The 18590-nt window shown below is 38.6% G+C and overlaps 1 protein-coding gene across 1 annotated transcript; it reads left to right on the top strand.

Moving 5' to 3' along the window:
* The first annotated feature begins 7807 nt into the window (after positions 1 to 7807).
* EXOC1L (exocyst complex component 1 like) lies at positions 7808 to 13817 on the top strand. Its single transcript, XM_041402973.1, has 3 exons — positions 7808 to 8333; positions 11880 to 12010; positions 13035 to 13817. The coding sequence occupies exons 1-3, from the start codon at positions 8213 to 8215 to the stop codon at positions 13296 to 13298; spliced, it is 516 nt and encodes a 171-aa protein (XP_041258907.1). The 5' UTR covers positions 7808 to 8212; the 3' UTR covers positions 13299 to 13817.
* The last annotated feature ends 4773 nt before the right edge of the window (positions 13818 to 18590 follow it).

Here is an 18590-nt window from a genome sequence, read left to right as displayed (position 1 = left end):
AAGCAGACAATCCTACGGTCACATTGTCCAGTTGAAAGAGTATACCCAGGTTTCTGAAACATTTCTCTGAGGAGAGCTAGAAATAAAGAGACATAGGTAAGGCTGGTGTGGGGTAAATGGAAAATCCTCCCATGAACTCATGAAAATAAAGGAAAAACAAAAGGCACAAAGAAATTGTTAGTTGTCACTAAAAAAACCAGCTTACTTCAGGGTCTTTCAGTGACCATTTAAATAAAATATATTGACAAGCAAAACAGAAAAAAGGTAGCAAATAATAATGTAACACAATTTATTGAGAATAGAAACTTTTCCAGGTTGGCCAAATCTAGGGCTGACAGTGAGTGACAAATAGCTGGCATTTGATGGGCGGATGCATTCAGCTGAGAAGTACTCTCCAACAACAGAACAAGATAAAGCTTGAGGCAAATGTAGAACGACTGATCAGAGATATAAGGAGACTGTAAAAAGGTTACAATCTTTCAGTTTGCACATTAAATAACCAAGGGCAAGGATGTTGTATAAGCTACAAAATCACAAACCATTTGAAAACAGAAAGAAACCTCCCACTTCTTCTTACAACAAAAGCATGAGGAAATATCCAAAGATATTTTCAGATAGCAGGTTTAAAATGAAAAAAAAAAAAAAAAAGGAATACATTTTTTTAATCCAACATATTACCAGAATTATGGAACTCACTGCCAAAGGATGCTGAGGAGGACAAAAGTATAAATTATTTAAAAATTAAGTTAGATAATCTCATAGAAGATAGGTCTACTAAACCTACAATCTGATTGAACACAATCTCAGGGTTAGAAAGTCCCTAAGGCATTCTAATTCCAGCTGATTTTAGGAAAGACAACTTGCATTGGGCCCAGCTTGGATTCCTTCTGTACCGATATTCCACTTTCTTTACCACTACTCCAGAACCAAGGCAGAATATGGAGAAGCAGGGAAAACTCTTCCTTTTGGCTTAATATGACTCCTTTTATCTTCTTGGTATCAGAGCTACTCTTCCTTTGTACTCTCACTGCAGAGAATAACGAGACAACAAGATTAACCAGGTTATCTGTAAAATAATCACTGGCTTTGAGTAACAGAGCTCTTCCAACATGAAACAGCCTAAACTGAACATTGCCCAGGGCACTCCTGTCAGTGTATCTAGTAAAAAGAAAAGTAGTACAAAAAGTTATTATTTGGATGAAAGAAAAAATATTTCAAAACATATTTATGTATGCACTTTATTTTAAATGAGAACAGTTAATCCAATGGGATTATTCATTTGCTTCAAGGGTAAGCAGCTGGAGAGAAGAGGAGCAAAGCAAAGCAATGAAAAACAAAATGCATCAAGGAAAACAGTGGCATACGTGTTGCTATGTGTACATTATTTAAAACGTCCATTTATAATTTAAACCATCATAATCATCTGCAATATTCTAGCCTAGAAAACATTTTTACAAAAGGCAATTGCACAAAAGGCAAACGTGCAGGTGTGTGCAATCACGATTGCCACACACCCAATTTCCCCACCTCTTGGTTGTTATTGTTGATAGACGCTCAAAAAGCCACACAAGAGAGAGCACATGAGACCAGTACGTGCTCCAGGAGGGGTCCGTGCTCCATCAGGGCATTCACTCCAGAAGAAACTGAAACTGGGGTGGTGTGGATCCTCTGGTGTCCAATCAGACATTAATTATGACCAAAACTTCTTCTGTAGTCAGGGATTCACAGCAGCCCTCAGCAGCTTTGTCTGATGTCCAAGCAGGGAGGAGGACCCCACAGCCATAATGCAATTCTGCTACAAAATCAACCATCCAGTAGGCAGAAATTCTTTGGAAACCAGGTTTAATTAGTTGCAGAATAAATTAATTATTTAATTAGTTCAGTAAAAGGGCTTGATTCTGAAATGTTATGACGTTTGGCAGACATAATGAAAATTCATTAACCTGTTGCAATATGCTTGAATCATTGGGGTAGAAAAACAGATATATTTGATACTTTTATTCAGTATTGTTTCCAAGCTGTTAGAAAAATTTACCGAAATATGAAAACAAAATCAACAGTTTCTAGCCTGGATCCACTAAACAATGCAATTGAATTAATCTTCTCATTATGCAATATTCTCTAGTCCTAGCTCAAATTTCAGACAAGAAAAATTATGAAGCACCCTGTAATTTTATTTTATTGATCTTACACCAATATACAATTTCAGTTCTTGATTTTCAGTTCTGGAGTGAAATATGAGAATTGAATGAAGACCAAGAAAAAAACCATAATGAATCCAAGTTTTCAACACCAAATTTTAAGGAGTTCTCGAGTCATAAAAAGCAGAAGTTTGGACACCTACTCTGTTTTTCAAATACCCTGCATCAAATCATCCTCAGTTTATGCACCCAGAGAGTTCCAAGAACATCCACTGGGTAAAGCAAACAGAGTGTTAGAAATCTTTAAGTACTGCAGTTTGGTGTGCAAGAAATTAGATTTTATGACCACTACAGAAGTTGTGGCTCTGATCAGGAGCAGACCAGATCAACGAGCTAGATCAAGTTGATCCTGCTACAAGAAAGGCAAATGATCTACTAGTCCTGTGAACACTCGAGTAGTTTCTTCCATGTACAGGAGCCCACTAAGTGGACAATACAGAATGGCCATTTGTCTTCATTTCAACACTCCAGGAAGAGAATGCTAGAAACTTGTTTAAAATCAGATCACACAATTTGCAAATGCTCATGCATTTGCATTAATGTCATTACATCTGCATTAATGATTCTTGAACTGAGCTCTGTACTTTACAATTGACCAATTGACCTCTTTGACAACAGCAGCCACCTCTGAAAGCATTTGGAGACAAGTCCACCATTCTTTTATCAGTGTTTTCCCATGATGAATTAAATTTACTCTCAAAATTTTGTGTTTTATTTCTTCTTCTAATGTATTTGACGTTAACATTTGTGAGTAACTGACCAGATGAGAATTTATAAAGATCTATATAGAATAAGATATATTTTAAGGCACACAACTGTCAACTATGTGCTCATGGCCTAAATACAACATCCATACAAATTACGCAGTTGTATAGATTCCCGACTTTATGAATTTTTAAAAAATGGATTAGATATCCATCAGAAGTTTACAGTGTTTTAAGAGTGCTTTGCATCACGGTGATGTATTGATTTAAAATATAAATCCACATTAATCTGAAGTAATTGACTATCTACATTAATAATAATGTTCAATTTTCATGAGAGAAGAGAGTGGTTCTTGTGCCAAGACAAATTAAATTTATTACTTGCAACTACAGAGATAGAGATGAAAATCATTATTAAAAAGTATAAAGAGGCTTTTGACAGAATATCTGTTAAAGTTGTTCTGGGTAACTCTGGAAGAAAAAATCCATTTATTAAAAAATTTACAAGAAAATGAGAACATAAAAGGGCACTTTGATTTGTGTAACAACCTAATTTACTTCTAATGTATTATCAAGATACTTCTTGACTTCTTGATCAATGTAACTCTCTACTATGTGTTCTCCTCTGTATTTTTTGTAAAATACACCACAGCTGTCAAAATCCTGACCTAAAATTTCAAAAGCTTTCAGCTGTCAGAAGATTAATGATCATTTGTATGCATAGAAACTCATAGGATTTGTTTTAACCTTTTTTTCCTTTTTTTTGTCTTTATTCTTATCTTTATAGTTTTACCTCCACAAAGAAAACTGTATGATATTGAATAGGTTATATTTGAATAACAGAGCGCTGAATCCATCATGCCAGGATTTCACGCTGTTAATTAAATGTGGCTGCAATTCATCAAAGTCTTATTAGGTGCTCTGCTGAACAGGAAATTAAAGTCTTATTATTTAAGCTAATTTACTTACAGCCCTAATTTTTAGTTCATATATGTGTAAAATTCAACATGTGTAAATTATTCACAGAAGAGTTGGATACTTCATGCTTTTGTAATATGTTTCAAAATATGCTTTCAAACTCCATCCATAAACAGCATCTGGTTACTATTATATGAAGGACATGTGTCTATTTTCTATTAAAAAGAAAATTTTGGATAAGATGCTGGCATTGTGTGGGATCATTTATGCAAATGACACTCATGATTACATTTTGAAAATGATAAACCAGTAAAAAGTCAATATAAACTTGAGGAATTTGAGTGTCAGTTAGATAAACTCAAGAATAAACTCTTTTACCTCTTTTCTTCCAAGAAAAGAGTACAGTACTGCTTTTTAAAACCAAGTAATTACATCACAACATTAGAGACACCAGCCACACTTGGAGTTTAATTTTCCTTACCAGAACTGATGAAATCTTGAATCATTGTTTGAGCACCCAAATATCCTGGCATTGGTAAAAGACTCTTTTAATGGGCTCCTCAAAACAGTCAGGAGAAACGCAGCTCTGCTTTTAACCTTGGTTAACTGACGTCTTCTACTTCACGTATTTCTATGCTGCTATTTTAAAACTGAGTGTCTCAAGCTGTTGCTTACTGAGCAGCATTTCTGCATGAAATCTCTGGTGCTTCAAAGAGTTTTCAGGACAACACAGCTAGGTTTATGCTTCACTGCACAGAGATCTAAGTTTATTGGCATAGCTAAAAAAAATGGGAATAACTAGCCATAATTAGGAGTAGATCCTCTATAAATGCCAGTGGGGAAAGAGTCCTGAGAAAAAATCATTAGTAAATCACAGGGGAAAAAAAGATGATTGTTCAGAACTAGTTTTCTGAAGTCAGCTTTGGAAACTGCTCTGTACAGCTAGGTCACTGTAGAATGCCATTTGTAACTTTTAGTTTACATGCTGAAATATCATCTGTGATGTTAAAAAAGTGATCTGGGGACTCACAGCTGTGAAGAATATTTACAGATATTAAAGTAATTGTTAACAGAGAAAACTGTTCCTGGCTGAAACCTCAAACAGAAACAGCAGGTATTGGAAAGTAAAGCCTATTATAAATTCCATTTTTCACTCTGTAGGGATTCTTTGTGGCTCTGAGAAATTATTATTCATGTTGCATTTTCCTTCCCATTATTTCATGACATTGTCAAACAAGGAGCAATGGGAAAGATGCTTCCAGCAAACACTGCTTTGTAAGGTGTGCCAGGAACTGAGAGAAAGATCAAATGTACATCTTCTGGAAGGATCCAACACTCAGACCACAGTGAAGTCCCACCTAAACACTATTCTACTGTGCGTACTGACTACTCTGAAGCCCACCAGAATCAAAGACAATTTTGTTATTTACGTAATGCATTTTGGATCAAGCCTCAAATAATCACACTGCATGCATATCCTAATGTCCAATGGTAGACCCAAAGAAGTAGAGGGACCCATCAAAAATATTGTATCTGAAGCTGGTGAATAAATTTTTACCACCACACTGTGACTAAGAAACAATGAAGATTAAGGAGATGTATCTTTTTAGGATCTGCTGCTACATCTGTTAAAGTTAATATCCTGGGTACAGTACAGAAAGTTGTATTGAGACATGGGAAAAAATTGCAAGGGAAAAATGGGGGGGGGGCGGCGACGGGGGGGAGGGGTGGGGGGGGGGGGGGGGGGGGGGGAAGGAAAGGTACAGAAGCAATTAATATTTAGCAGAAGGTTGTAAGACACTTTCCTGGTTACTACTTCTCCCTTTGTATACCACTGTGAGTCTGGGCTAGGGGTTGTGTGCCTTCCACAATCACCTGTAATTCATCCATTTGGACAGTTACATGTAAATCCCAGTAAAATTTGGATGTAAATTCCTTTGTGGTGCTTGAAACAATTAGTTTAGTTTGTTCTGATTTATGGCTATAAGACCCTCATTAAGGAGTGGTGTTATCTGAGGTAGGGATGGCTGGCTGGGACATTGGGTGTCAGGTAAGTTATTCCCAGTCCATAGTTAGCGTATCCTTGCTGGTTGTGTGAGTTATAGCTCAACTGTTGCCTTTCAGACTGTTAGGATTTGGGCTCATACTATCACAGCTAAGGTGGATTTAAAATCTGATATGTTGTAACAGAGAATGGGTGAATAAAGAATCAAAAGAATCAAAGGCAATAGTGAATGACAAAGTTTTATGTTTCCTGTTAAAAGGTTACCCATTAAAATCATCATTGCACCTTTCTGCTGATACACTCAGAGGAGTTGTTCAATGCAGCATTTGAGAACACAATTAAGGATATTGCAGAAGAATATTAATATATCAAACCTCAAAACACTATTGTGGAAACTCACACTATGATCAAACAAAAAAAAATGAAAATCTGATTCAAGAGAGATCAGATTTATGCACCACTTTTGTCTTAGCTCCATCACATCTCAGACGCCAGTGATGCCTCACTTGCCCTCTAGGCAGTTTCTCTGATACCAACTGAATCTTTAACAAGGGAGACACTGACTGAAAATTATTCCAGAGGTGCAAGTATTTTTCTCAAGGTATTTTTGTCTGTACTTTTGTTGCTTCAGAACTGAAAAAAAAAATATTGAAGAATCTGAGATGCAACATGAGCTACAGGCTGGTGGAGCCAAAATCAGCTTCCTAATGAGGAGTCTGGCACTGAGGATGAGCACTGAAACCTCCAGCCACGGCACTATTAACACTGGTGGTGATGAACTGAAGCCTGGGGTATCAGCCTTGCCAATTCTGCCAATGTCTGGCTGACAGAGAAGGACAGTGAACTGCAAGCCAGCTTGTACAGCAGTCTCATATTCAAGGCATGGCCAAGTCATCAAAATTGTGGGCAGGAACCTGTGCCTCAGATATCCTCTGGGAAGTCTCCATAAGAAGGCATCTTCCTGATATGCGGATGTCTTGGTTTGGAAGTGAGCATCTTGCTCTTTTCCTAAAATAACACTTCAAAGCTAAGAGATTAAATTTATCCCTAAGCCCTGTACTTATAAATCCTGATGCTTAGAGTAACTTTACTCTCACAAATCAGAGATGGAAATTAATCTATATATCTAAAAATCATAACTGTGTTTCCAAACAAAGTTGGGATCAAAAGAAAGGATAATAAATCAAAACCTAGTTTCTTTTCAATCCTTTCCCACTTGTCAACTCAATATGCTTAGTATCTATAGCAGAGGATGATTCTCCCTAATTTTACATCATTTCAACTTGGTTCCATTTTGTTTCATGTCATGAAAGAACCGTGTAGACCTAAGTCACTAAATAATTCTAATATTGCAAATTTTTAAAATATCCTCAGATTCTAAATCTTGCCTTCACTTTAGCACTCAGTTTCATTCCAAGGTAACATTTCTTTCTATGTTGCGTTGAGATCACAAAAATGAAAAACTCAGTAAGGTATTCAGGTATACTAAGCTTGAAGGTAATAATTAGAAGAGAATATCCAAACTTTTATAAGCAACCAGAAACTAGTCCAAAGTGCAAAACTCTAGCACAGGCTACCATGGATACTGGAATTAGAAGAGCACCCAACTCCAGGAACTTCACCCACACACCTGTGGAATGGCAGAAACAACCAACATTTCTGCAAATACACTTATGGCTGATATGAAAGACCTCTCACATGTGCAAACATTCTGGCGGTGCCTTTTACAACTCCTCTGGACGTGAGTTCACTTTCTGTTTATAAGGAGTGGCATAAGGTAATTTTGTCCTTAACGCTATTAATAGCCAAAAAGCTATTACGGGAGGAACACTGGTGACAGCCATAATGCTGTCTAATTCCTTTATAAATTCTTAGCGCTTTCATCTACTGCTAAAAAGAATTGCGTTGACAGCTGCCTCTCTCTCTCTTTTTTTTTTTTTTTTTTTTTTTTTTTTTTTTTTTTTTTTTGGTAAATCGCCTCTAGTGTGATTGTTTTGCGTCCTCCTCCGCTCGTTGTCTCCTCCCCCCGGCCGGGTGACAGCTCGGGGGCCGGACGGCAGCTCCGGGTCTTGTCTCGGTGCCGGTACCGGTACCGGGCGCTGCGCCGGGAGCGCCCCGCTGGCGCACGGCGGGCGGGCGGGGGGGCGGGCGCGGGGGGGGGAGATCCGCGCTCCGGCCTCTCCCGGCGCCGGCGGCCGAAGTTTTAACGGCGGCTGCTCGGGGGCGGAGTGGAAGTGTCCGGGAGGGAGCGGGGTCGGTGCCGGCCATGGCTGCCCCGCGCCCCGCGGCCCCGCGCGGCCGGAGCGCAGCCCCCGCCCTGGTGCCCCGTGGCGGCTGCGGGGCGCGGGGGGCCGGAGCCCGGCGCTGAGCAGCTCCGCGGTGCGATGTCCTCGCTGGTGAAGGAGGACCTGGAGAAGAGGCTCTTCGGCCCCCGGCGGCAGAGGCTGCACGAGTTCATCGAGGTGGAGGGCGCGGGCGCCCAGCGCTACTACCTGTGCGCCGCAGGTACGGGGCAGCGCCGGGCGGGCCGGGCTCCGGGCTCTGCGGGGGTCGCGGGCGGGAGCGGGAGCGGGGCAGCCGAGGGAGCGGGGCCGGGCTCAGCGCCCCCGGGCCGGAGCGGGGCAGCGCCTCGTCCCGCCGCTCCCCGGCACAGCACGGAGCCCGGCTCGCTGCTCCCGCACCGCCAGCAGCCCCCGGAGCAGCGTTCTGTCCCGCTTGTGAGTCACACCGGCTCCAGGTTTGTCACCAGCGTGGAAACACGACATCTGACCCGCCGCTGCGGCAGCGCTCTGGCCGTGGCAGTGCTGTGAGCGCTCGAACGGCCCTGAAAAGAGCAAACCCTTACAATAGTTCTAGTCAGGTTTTCTACAGATTCTTTGCTAAATTCTACAGATTCTTTCCTAGATTCTTTCCAGGTTCTGCATATTCCTGCATTAACATTGCAGGAAACATTTGTAAATTTTTTGCACTATCCCTTGGTTTGGTCTTACATCCCGCATATTGTCCCTGTTCCCCTTTGAACGAATTAGACTTGTGGTTTAAATAAATACACATTGGAGTTAGTAATTAGCACAAACTTCGAGTAAAAGAAGATTGCTTTAAGTGGTAATTATCTGGCTACTTTTTAAATTTCTTTTCAAGTGAATCACCTGTTTCATAGAAGTTTCAGAAAAGCTGGTTTGTGTGGGGTTTTTTAAGTTATTATTTCAAACTGCTGAAATATATTAAAAAGAGAAATGTCATCTGTAAGTAGTTAGATTGAAGTGGTTGATTCGATCAGTCTGTTTCCTCTTCAGGTTCCAAATACATATAATAGGTAGAAATAATCTGTGTGCTTCAGACATATATGGGGTTGGCATCCAGTATTCTGTGTTCATTATCTTTCTAAAAACCTGAAGTTCTTAGAACACATGAGCTGTTTTACTGGTTATTGGAAACCGTGAGCCAGCTATGTTCCCTGTACTCCTTTAATTTTAGTAGAACAGGCTTTGTATGTTAGAACTATAAATACAGTTTTAAAGAATTTATTCCTATATATCACTGGGCTTCTAAACATACAGAAATACCAATCTCATTCACAGTTTATGAAACTATCAATAGAAGTATGATTAGTTCTGTGTTGGAGTTCTATAAGCGGTTCACTGTTGTAAAACTTCCAAAAAGGAAAATTAGCATTATGCACCTTTAAAATCTTTCCTAAACATTTCTTTTTTGGGTAGAGGAGAACAAACCATTAAAGAAAGCCTCTAATCAGATTTACTGATTGGAAGTCTCTAAAGACATAAAGGAAAACTCATGTAGAGTATTAAGAGTAGGATCTCTCCACTATCCAATATTACACTATCTTAATATATTCAGGCATGGTTGAGTAAGTGGTGAGTAGAGTGGAAATCTGATTCTGAAAGATGGGTTGCATCCAGCTGCCAGCAACTACTGTGTTCTGCTGTGATTCTGTAGGAGCAAAACACATTATCTAAAATCTTACCCCTGCAATGCAACCTCTGTGTGTTTCTGTTGATTTCAAATTACCATAAAAGAAAAAACCCAAACAGTCAAACTACAGTCACAACTTCAGAGGTCTATTCCTTTGAAATGTGTGTTACAACAAAATCCTGGTGTGGGTAACTGAACAATCTTTTTTTGGTGCCATTTGGCCAACACTATTTCCTTTCCTTTTCACAACAGCAAGTCCCAGTTCTTGCACGAAGGTGACAGTATCTTTTCACAAGACAGTTTATAAACCCTGGAAGAACATAGAGCTGAAATGCGACCCCATTCAGGAGCTTTCACAACCCAGTATTGGTATAGCCAAGAAAGAATGGTGGGGATAGCATTTTATCCTACAGGGGCACTGGAAAATGTGTTTAGTCCATGAAAGGCTTTAAGAAATACTTTGTCCTCTATGAAGGTATTGTCATAGCTGTGCCCACCTCAAGCAAAGCTTTTAGAGCTTAATAGAGTGACATGGTAGATCTGAGCTCATGCTCTCTATGAAAAAAATTTTCTTCTACTCTTTTAGCTGAGTGCAAGATCAAGCAGTGTGTAAAATGCAGGAAAATTATTTTTCTTTCTTAACTGAAAACAGCACACCCAAGTTTCACCGCTGGGTTCATTATGCATAACATCTGTGCTCTGTCCTTATGTCAGAGGATTTCTGTCATCAGAGAGGTGCAGCAGCGGCAATGTGGGGATATGGGGGCCCCTAGAACATCCCTTTGTGCTTTTGAGAGGACTTGGGGTTTGGGCTTGGCTTCCTTTAGTTTTAACTCTGAGGGACACAACATATTCCTTTACAAGCTAGCACACCAACAAACAAAATGGGTGAAACTGAGAGTATGAAGAGAACTTCCTAAAATAAATCTGCTAGATTTGTTTGCAAATGAAAACCATTGTATGTTCTCCATGGAAGATGACAGAGTGGTGGTCTTTTGGTCAAAATTGATTGAGTAGCTATGATTGATAGGACCAGGGGAAAAAATTATTTGTATTCCCCAGGCAGGGAAACTATAGGTTGAGAGAAATTATGATCAATTTGTACATTTTCCACCGTTTTTCTTTACAATGGAAAGAAGGAGTATCTCCAACATAAGTACTTTGTTGTTATTTAATAATAATTTTCTTATAAGCAGGTGAGAATAAGAGATGTTTTAACAGGAGGAAGGTAAAACTACTGAAGATTCAAAATGGGGTTTCAAAAATTCAGGCAGTATTTAGAAATAAAAGCATTTTGCTCCTGTGTTCCTAGCCTTGTGCTATAAAGTTGAAATGTTCCTGCCAGATATAGGTGACTTCTTGACCATAACTTGGGCTCCCAGATAGCTTGGAAATGTGGTCTGCCCCACAGCCATCAGCAGCTGGATGTGCAGGAGATTGTTCATGCTCTGGTACTTTTCACACTTGTAATGGTCTGTTACAGAAATCCAGTCTCCTACTCAGCACTCAAGGTAATCAATTAATAATGGTAGTTATTGCAAAAAACCTCTTCATGCTCTTTTTAATCTCATTTCCTGCCTAAGTTGGAAAACAGTAATTTCTATAAATTTAGCACTGGACAACTGGAAGCTTTAAGAAAAAAATTCAATGTTGATTTCATTTACATACTATATAGGGAAATAAGAGTTTTGCTTTAAAAAAGTAATGCCTTCATAAGAGAACTTCCTTCACAGACTGGAAAGTGTAGCAGAAGTCATGCAAGTACAACCTTGGTAGAGGTTTCGCAATTTCCAAACTGCAGCACTGCAAAAAGTCTCCCTCTTGAAGTAAGCAGGATAATGCAGACCCAGTGCCAGAATGAGGATTTCATTGCAGTGCTAGTGAGTTCACATGAAAGGCTTTTGAACAGACAAGACTCTTTCTTCACAGGGGCTGGGTAAGGTAAATCCTAAATCTACTAAAATCTGACAGATTTCATAGACTGACAACATGGCACCTTCTTACTTCCTGGGCAAAATAAAGCTATCAAGTCCAGTATAACCCAATACAGCCCTGCCTGTGATGGTTTAACTTGGGGAAGTACTTGCTTGCATATCTAAACTAGTTTTTTTCTTGCAGTGACTAAAAGTAAAGAAGTAGAAATATGTATGGTTAAACACTGGCGAGTGGACCGAGAGGAGAAATATGAAATAGTTGAAAAGTGGTTTTTGAAAGATCTGGAGATGATTGATGGAAAAGAAGCAGATGCAGTAAGTGTTACTTTCTGTATTATGTACATAGATAACAATTTTCTTGTTTTGTAATTTGGGATACAAGAATGAAAATGCAATTAAAATGCATTATCTGAAAAATAAAATTAAGTTACCAAGGAATTTTGGCTTTATTGCATGTGAGAGGCTCCACATCACATTTGCACTGTTGGAGGAGAAGAGGAAGGTGAGATTTTTTTGTTTGTTAGTTTATTACAATAGCATTCATCTCTGGTTGAGACCTGAGGCAGAATCTGGGTGTTTTCTAATTTGGTCATTGTAACTGGTAATAAAAGTTCTCCATCTGCAGCTTCCAGTGCAAACTGCAGTTAATGTAATAGATTTTAGAGTGTATGTGAAAACAAAATTTCATTAAAATTTTTTATGGACACTTTCTTCTGAAGTGTTGTGCTAAAATATTCTTCAGAAATGATTCATCCTTTTACAGCTGGGATGATCAAAATCTGTCTCATTTTTGATTAAAGAAAAGCCTAATTGAACCTCAAACTTATGGGGTAATTAACACTGCTAAAAATATTCATAATAGATATTCATATCCATAGAATTTAAAAGAATTTATCTGCTGCTAGGATTAATTGTGTCAAAGAGCTGGAAAACACAAAGAAATACAACTCAAGCAGGAAGGGCGATCAATATTCTTCTTCTCCCACAGGTGTAGACAGTTATAGTCCAAGGCAAGTGCTTTTCATATACTGTGTTTTAGGCAACAAAACAAATTGATTCAGTTCAAAACAAGACTGTACAATACCAATAAATACAGTGTATGCTTGAGAAAACTTAGAAATTTTTACTCAGAAAAAAATTCCCAATGATAAAGAATTTCAGCTGCTACTTTTTAAAGTTTTAAAAGACCATTTAAGATGAATAGCAGAAGTATGTGAAGTCCTTTAAAGCCCATCATATTGAGAAAAAGCTCTGTAGGTAGCTGGGCAGAGAACAACAGATTACAATTCTAACACTATAATGTGTATAGTAATTTCATTCTCTCTCAATTTTTTTTTAGGATAATCCATATTTTGATATGCATTTCCACAAAGTCTACAATATGGAAGCATATAGTTGTGCATCTAAATATACCTTTGCTCGAACACTAAACAAACTGAATGCCATGTACCTTAAGAAGGACTTCAAGATTGTGAACTTTGATGACACCTACCTAAATGATGATTCAATCTGGTCATCCAGCAATAGAGATTTCTTAGTAGTAATGAGGGTTTGCTTCTATGCTTCCAACCTTTTGTGTCTCTCCCTCTGTCGTTTGTCCTAAAGATGTATTTTCTAACATTAAGGTGACTGGGTGACTTTCACTGACCAGCATTTCATAAACCATCTGATAAAAAAGTTACTGGCTGATATGCAGTGTCTCCTTTTTAATTTTACATGTAAGTAAAAAGTGGAACATTTTACATGAACAGTTGATAATTCATTTATGCATATTAGGATGTCCTCATTCTAGCAAATACTTATACATACAATAGACGGGAAACATAGTGCCAGTAATTATCATGGTCAGTGGTGGTTGCTTACGTAAGCAGAATTCAGCATTTGCTTATATGTTCATGGAGGTATAAGTTATCTTTCATTAATAGCTTGAAATACTTTTGCAGCATTAAGAGCATTAACAGTTAGTTTATGTCTTGGAAGTAGGAAAAAAAAGCAATCAGTTGAGTTCTGTATGAGAATGATGCACATTTCCATTTCCAACTGTGTTGAAACACAGAACTCCATTAAAGAGATCATAGCTACATCCCTACAAGAATCCAGTTCTCATCCTGATGAATAGGAGTACTGCATTCAGATACCATGGGACCAACTTTTCACCTATGCAGCTATATTATTTTTCCCACAGAACATTTAGTGTTCCCTTTGGCCTTCATGTTATATGTGATACTGTCTTAGAAAACAAATGTTTTTAAGCAGCATTGCTTTATTTGTCAGACCTTTCAGAACTTCTGTAACATTAATATGTCCTTTCTTGCCCTTCATTGCTTATGAACAGCTGTGGTTAGGGAACAGAAATTATCTCTATCTCTAAACCAAAGGATAAGAAAATACTGTGTAAACAGTAGTTGTTGGTTACAAGAGTTACTTTGTAGGTAAGTGATAAGAGTTTTCAAAATAGAATTATGAGAATTATTTTCACCAGTTTCTAGCTAAGCGTAAGCATATTCAGTGCACTACTTAAAGGGACATTAGTACTTAGAGCTAAATTTACCATGGGATGGAATCTTCTAGAGGAGTTTAGAACAGCTCACAAAATGTAACAGCTGGACTTGTGATAGCAGTATACTATGGTAGAAACAGAGGATAAGTGGCAGCTGTGTTGAGCAGAAGCTGAAAAGGAACAAGGTTAATGGTAAGAAGCATGGTCTTCCTGCCCAGTGTATGTCAGCTGAGTGAGCTGGCTGTTCATCCCAAAGTAAATAAAAAAATGCCAACCCAAAGTAAGCTCCATTCAGAGAAACTTCTGGTCAGAATGTCCTGCAGGAGAAAATTTGCTTTTGGCATCCAAGAGAGTCCAGGAAGGCAGGCTGTGGACTAAACTGGGTATGGACCTGGAGCTGAGTGATGTCAGCTCCCAGGAAATCAGAGGCTGGTTCGTGTCCTCTGTCAGCACCTGCCATCTGTAACATGGGATAGCTGTGCAAGGGTACTCTGCTGTACCGTGGCTTGGACTTTGCCTTTCATGTGAAAAGAAAGCATTTGTGTAAATGTACTTTGGATTCAAAATTGAAATATCATCAAGTAAGTGAGAATATATTTGAAAACCTGTAAAATGTACAGCTTTTTGCTTTTTTCAATGTTGTCCTATTGTGCCTATATAGGAAAGCCCATACCTTGGATTAATTAATATTTGGATATTAGATATTTATTCTAGGCATATATTGCAAATTACATTGGTTCTAACACAGATCTTAGTAATTATTACTGTACAGTAAGACAGCTGGGAGGGCAGTTTATGTGGGTAACACAAATCCTCTGGCACTTGTAAGGACTCTCAGGTCTTAAATTTGCCACCTAAATACTCTTAGAGAGAAGGAATGTAATTTTAGTGATTGTTTGCACAATACAGTTGCTCTTTTGCGAATGTCTTTGGGATAATCCAGTGCAAATAGGTGTGTTGTGACATTTGATTCTTAGCTACAAGAAGTATTTTCCCAACATCCAGGCTCCACAAAACCATCTTATGTAGAAAATATAATTCATGCTACTGCTATCTATGATACATCGTCTTGTTTGAATTGTGTATTGATTGTTGAGGTCACAATGTTTTCCACAATATTTACAAATTCTTTGCTTAATAGGCACAAGGAAATGTTTTCTGGGTGGAAAAGCTTTCATAATTCATCTTGTAATTGTAATAAAAAACATAGAACTCTAAAAATGAGCACTTTAGTGCATTCTTTTGAAATAAAGTGAATGTATACTGAATTCTTGCCCAGTAATTGTCTGTATCATTTTAGAAACTGATGATAGCTAAACAGTTACTATAACATTCAACCATATTTAATGGACTTTCATTGGTAGTTTATACATTTTTATTCTTGTATTATATAAACATGTAACGGGCTATATTGGAAGACACAAATCTACATTTTATGTGGAAGAATATGCAATTAAAATCTCTCTAGCATTTCTTCTGTCTGATAATCTAGTATTTCAGAGATTCTTAACTGAGCAGTCAGACTGAACAAAAGGAATGGGAAAAACAGGGACATTGTCTATGTCAATTATTTCAGTTACTATCAAAAGAAAGAGTACTTTAAAAGATCTTTGTGGACCTAATCTAGGCACTCCTTACTTTCACATAGTTCTCTATAAGATGCCAGCTACCAATACTCTGTAATTGCCTGACTGTGCTGTGGGAAGTCTGAGGGACACTATCACTTTGTGGTGAGCATAGCACAGCTGCTCCACAGGACACAGAGAATGTGCTAAATTATGAATGGAAAAGACCCGACAGGCTAAATAGCCCATCTTTCACTTAATGTGGAATTATTTCCTCCATCACATTTCCTGACCTTAGATAAATAGAATGTAATTTGAAATAAAGTATCTGGGGATTCATCTAGTTCTCCTGGAAAAATTCTCCAAAACTGACTAGGAAGAAACTTACAGGAGAAAGGATTAACACAAATGTATTTGTAGCATTCCTATAAAAGGTTTCAACTACATGATGGAATGATTACGTGAGATTGGGGATATAATGCAGATTTTCTTCAGAAGACAGGAGTAGCTATTAGCCAACTCTGTTCCAGAGAGAAGAAAATACATGGCAGCCTGAAAATGAAGATGAGCAATCATAAGCAAACAGAAATTCATGCTCATGTAACAGACAGAAAGGGAACAGAGGCTGTCATGGAAGACAGGTGATTTCTTTCTGTATACGTATATTTTTAAACATTTAAACCAACATCAGAATTAAGAATACAGGGAAACCTATGACAATAGAATTTATTTAAATGTTATTTATTTACATCAGAAATACTCCTCTCCTGTGAGTTTATTTTTCATGGTTAACTAATATTTTCTTGCATCCTAAATTAAGCAAATACAGATCAATGCAGAATTTTTTAAAAAGTTTTGGAAGTGAAACAGAGCAGGGAGCATGTTCTGGACTGTGCCTTCTAGGTTATTTCTCATACTTCTCCTTGTTTTGGAGTCGTACATACATTAACATACATATACTAACCTCTTTCAAAACCAAGCCTATATTGCTTTCCCTGCCATCTACCTATTGCCCAATGCTTACAGTCACTTTCAGCATATAAATATTTTTCTAGTAAAGTGATTATATTATGTAATTTTCAATATGTAATTTAAAAATTTTTTTATAACTTAAAGCCAGTATTGGAAGATCAAACACCCTTTCTAAAGAGCATCTGTGGAAAGCTGAAATAGGAGGGGAGAGGATGGCACTGGCACTATGCATCTTGATAGATGATCTCACGTCAGCTTTAATGTGTAAACCCATTTTAGCAGTAAAAAGTGCATTTTAGTGTGGTTTATTTTTTCTTTTAGCATAATTAAAGCTAAAAGATAGGAAACTAGAGCATTCTGCCTAATAACAACAGCTTTATGAAACATTTTCCAGTATTTTATGGTGGCTTCGTCCAGTTTTTATAGAGCTAGACAGAGACAGTTACATTTTGTGTCTGAATTGAGAAATTACGAAACGATAACTTCTATTTTAACCATGGCCCTCATGAATGATATATTATAGAATCATGCAGCATGTTGTTTTGTAAGTCAGAAAATAAAAGTAAATTCAGCAAGACTAAACTAGTCATGTTTAATCACAGAATATTCTGGGAAGGGGCATGCAAGGATTGTCAAATCCAGCTCTAAAATGAATTGCCCATATGGGGCTCAAACCTACAACGTTGGTGATATTAGCACCGTGCTGTAATCAACTGAGCTCATCTCAATTAATGCTTTTGATCAAGTGGAAATAGGATACAGGAATTACAGAAACACAGTTCTACATGTTAGAAATCCACATACTGGCAATTTAGGACAATTCCTTGGAAAAGATGTTTTTTGTTCTTTATTGGTCATGGCCTCACAAATACATTTTATCAGCTACACACTAAAATGAATAAATCACATACAATTCAAGTAATCTGGAATGATTTCAGTCTATCCTTAACTATGCACTCCGCTACATTAACAATGCTAAAAAATAGGTATGTGTATTGATCATGTGGAGAACCTGTGCCACAGCAAAGGTAGTTCCAGTTTTCACAGAATTCAAGTAGCTATAGCCAATTTGGACATCAGTTCTCATGGTTAGATGCCAAATCCTAAATCTAGTCTCAGCATAATTTTTCCATCTGGATGATGACTGGCATCAAAACCTGTCAATTAGTCCAGACAGATTCTTCTACTTTGGAGCAAAGCAATACTCTGAATGCTGTTCACAGATTATGAATATGAGCTGAACGTGAGCCAGCTGTGCCTGGGTAGCCACGAAGGCTGATGGCATCCTGGCCTGTGTCAGCAATAGTGTGGCCAGCAGGAGCAGGGCTGGGATTGTCCCCTGTGCTCAGCGCTGGTGAAGCCTCACCTCCAGCACTGGGTTCAGTTTTGGGCCCCTCACTTTCAAAGGGAAATTGAGCTGCTGGAGTGCATCCAGTGAAGGGCAGCAAGGCTCACGAGTGCTCCAGGAAATGCGTCCTGTGAGGAACAGCTGAGGGAGCTGGAATTGTTTAGCCTGGAGAGGGCTCAGGAGGGCCCTCCCCACCCTCTGCAGCTCCCTGAAAGGAGCTCTAGTGAGGAGGGGTTCCATCTCTCCTGCTGTGCCTGCAGTGAGAGAGAGGATGACAGCAGATGGCCTAAATATCAGACAGGGAAGATTCAGATTAGATATTAGAATTTATTTTTCACTGTTAGTGTTGTCAGGTATTGGAATAGGTTGCCGAGGGTTGTGGAGCCACCATCTCTGGAGGTGATCAAAGGGTGTCTGGATCTGGTACTGGGTGATAAGGTCTGATGGTTTAGGGGTTGCAGTGATAGTGCTGGGTGGATCGTTGGACTTGATGATCTTAAAGGTCTCTTC

Source organism: Onychostruthus taczanowskii, unplaced genomic scaffold (assembly GCF_017590055.1).
Source record: "Onychostruthus taczanowskii isolate IOZ18803 unplaced genomic scaffold, ASM1759005v1 scaffold2, whole genome shotgun sequence".
In the NCBI taxonomy this organism is placed as follows: Eukaryota; Metazoa; Chordata; class Aves; order Passeriformes; family Passeridae; genus Onychostruthus; species Onychostruthus taczanowskii.
This window is presented reverse-complemented; position numbering and strand designations above follow the sequence as displayed.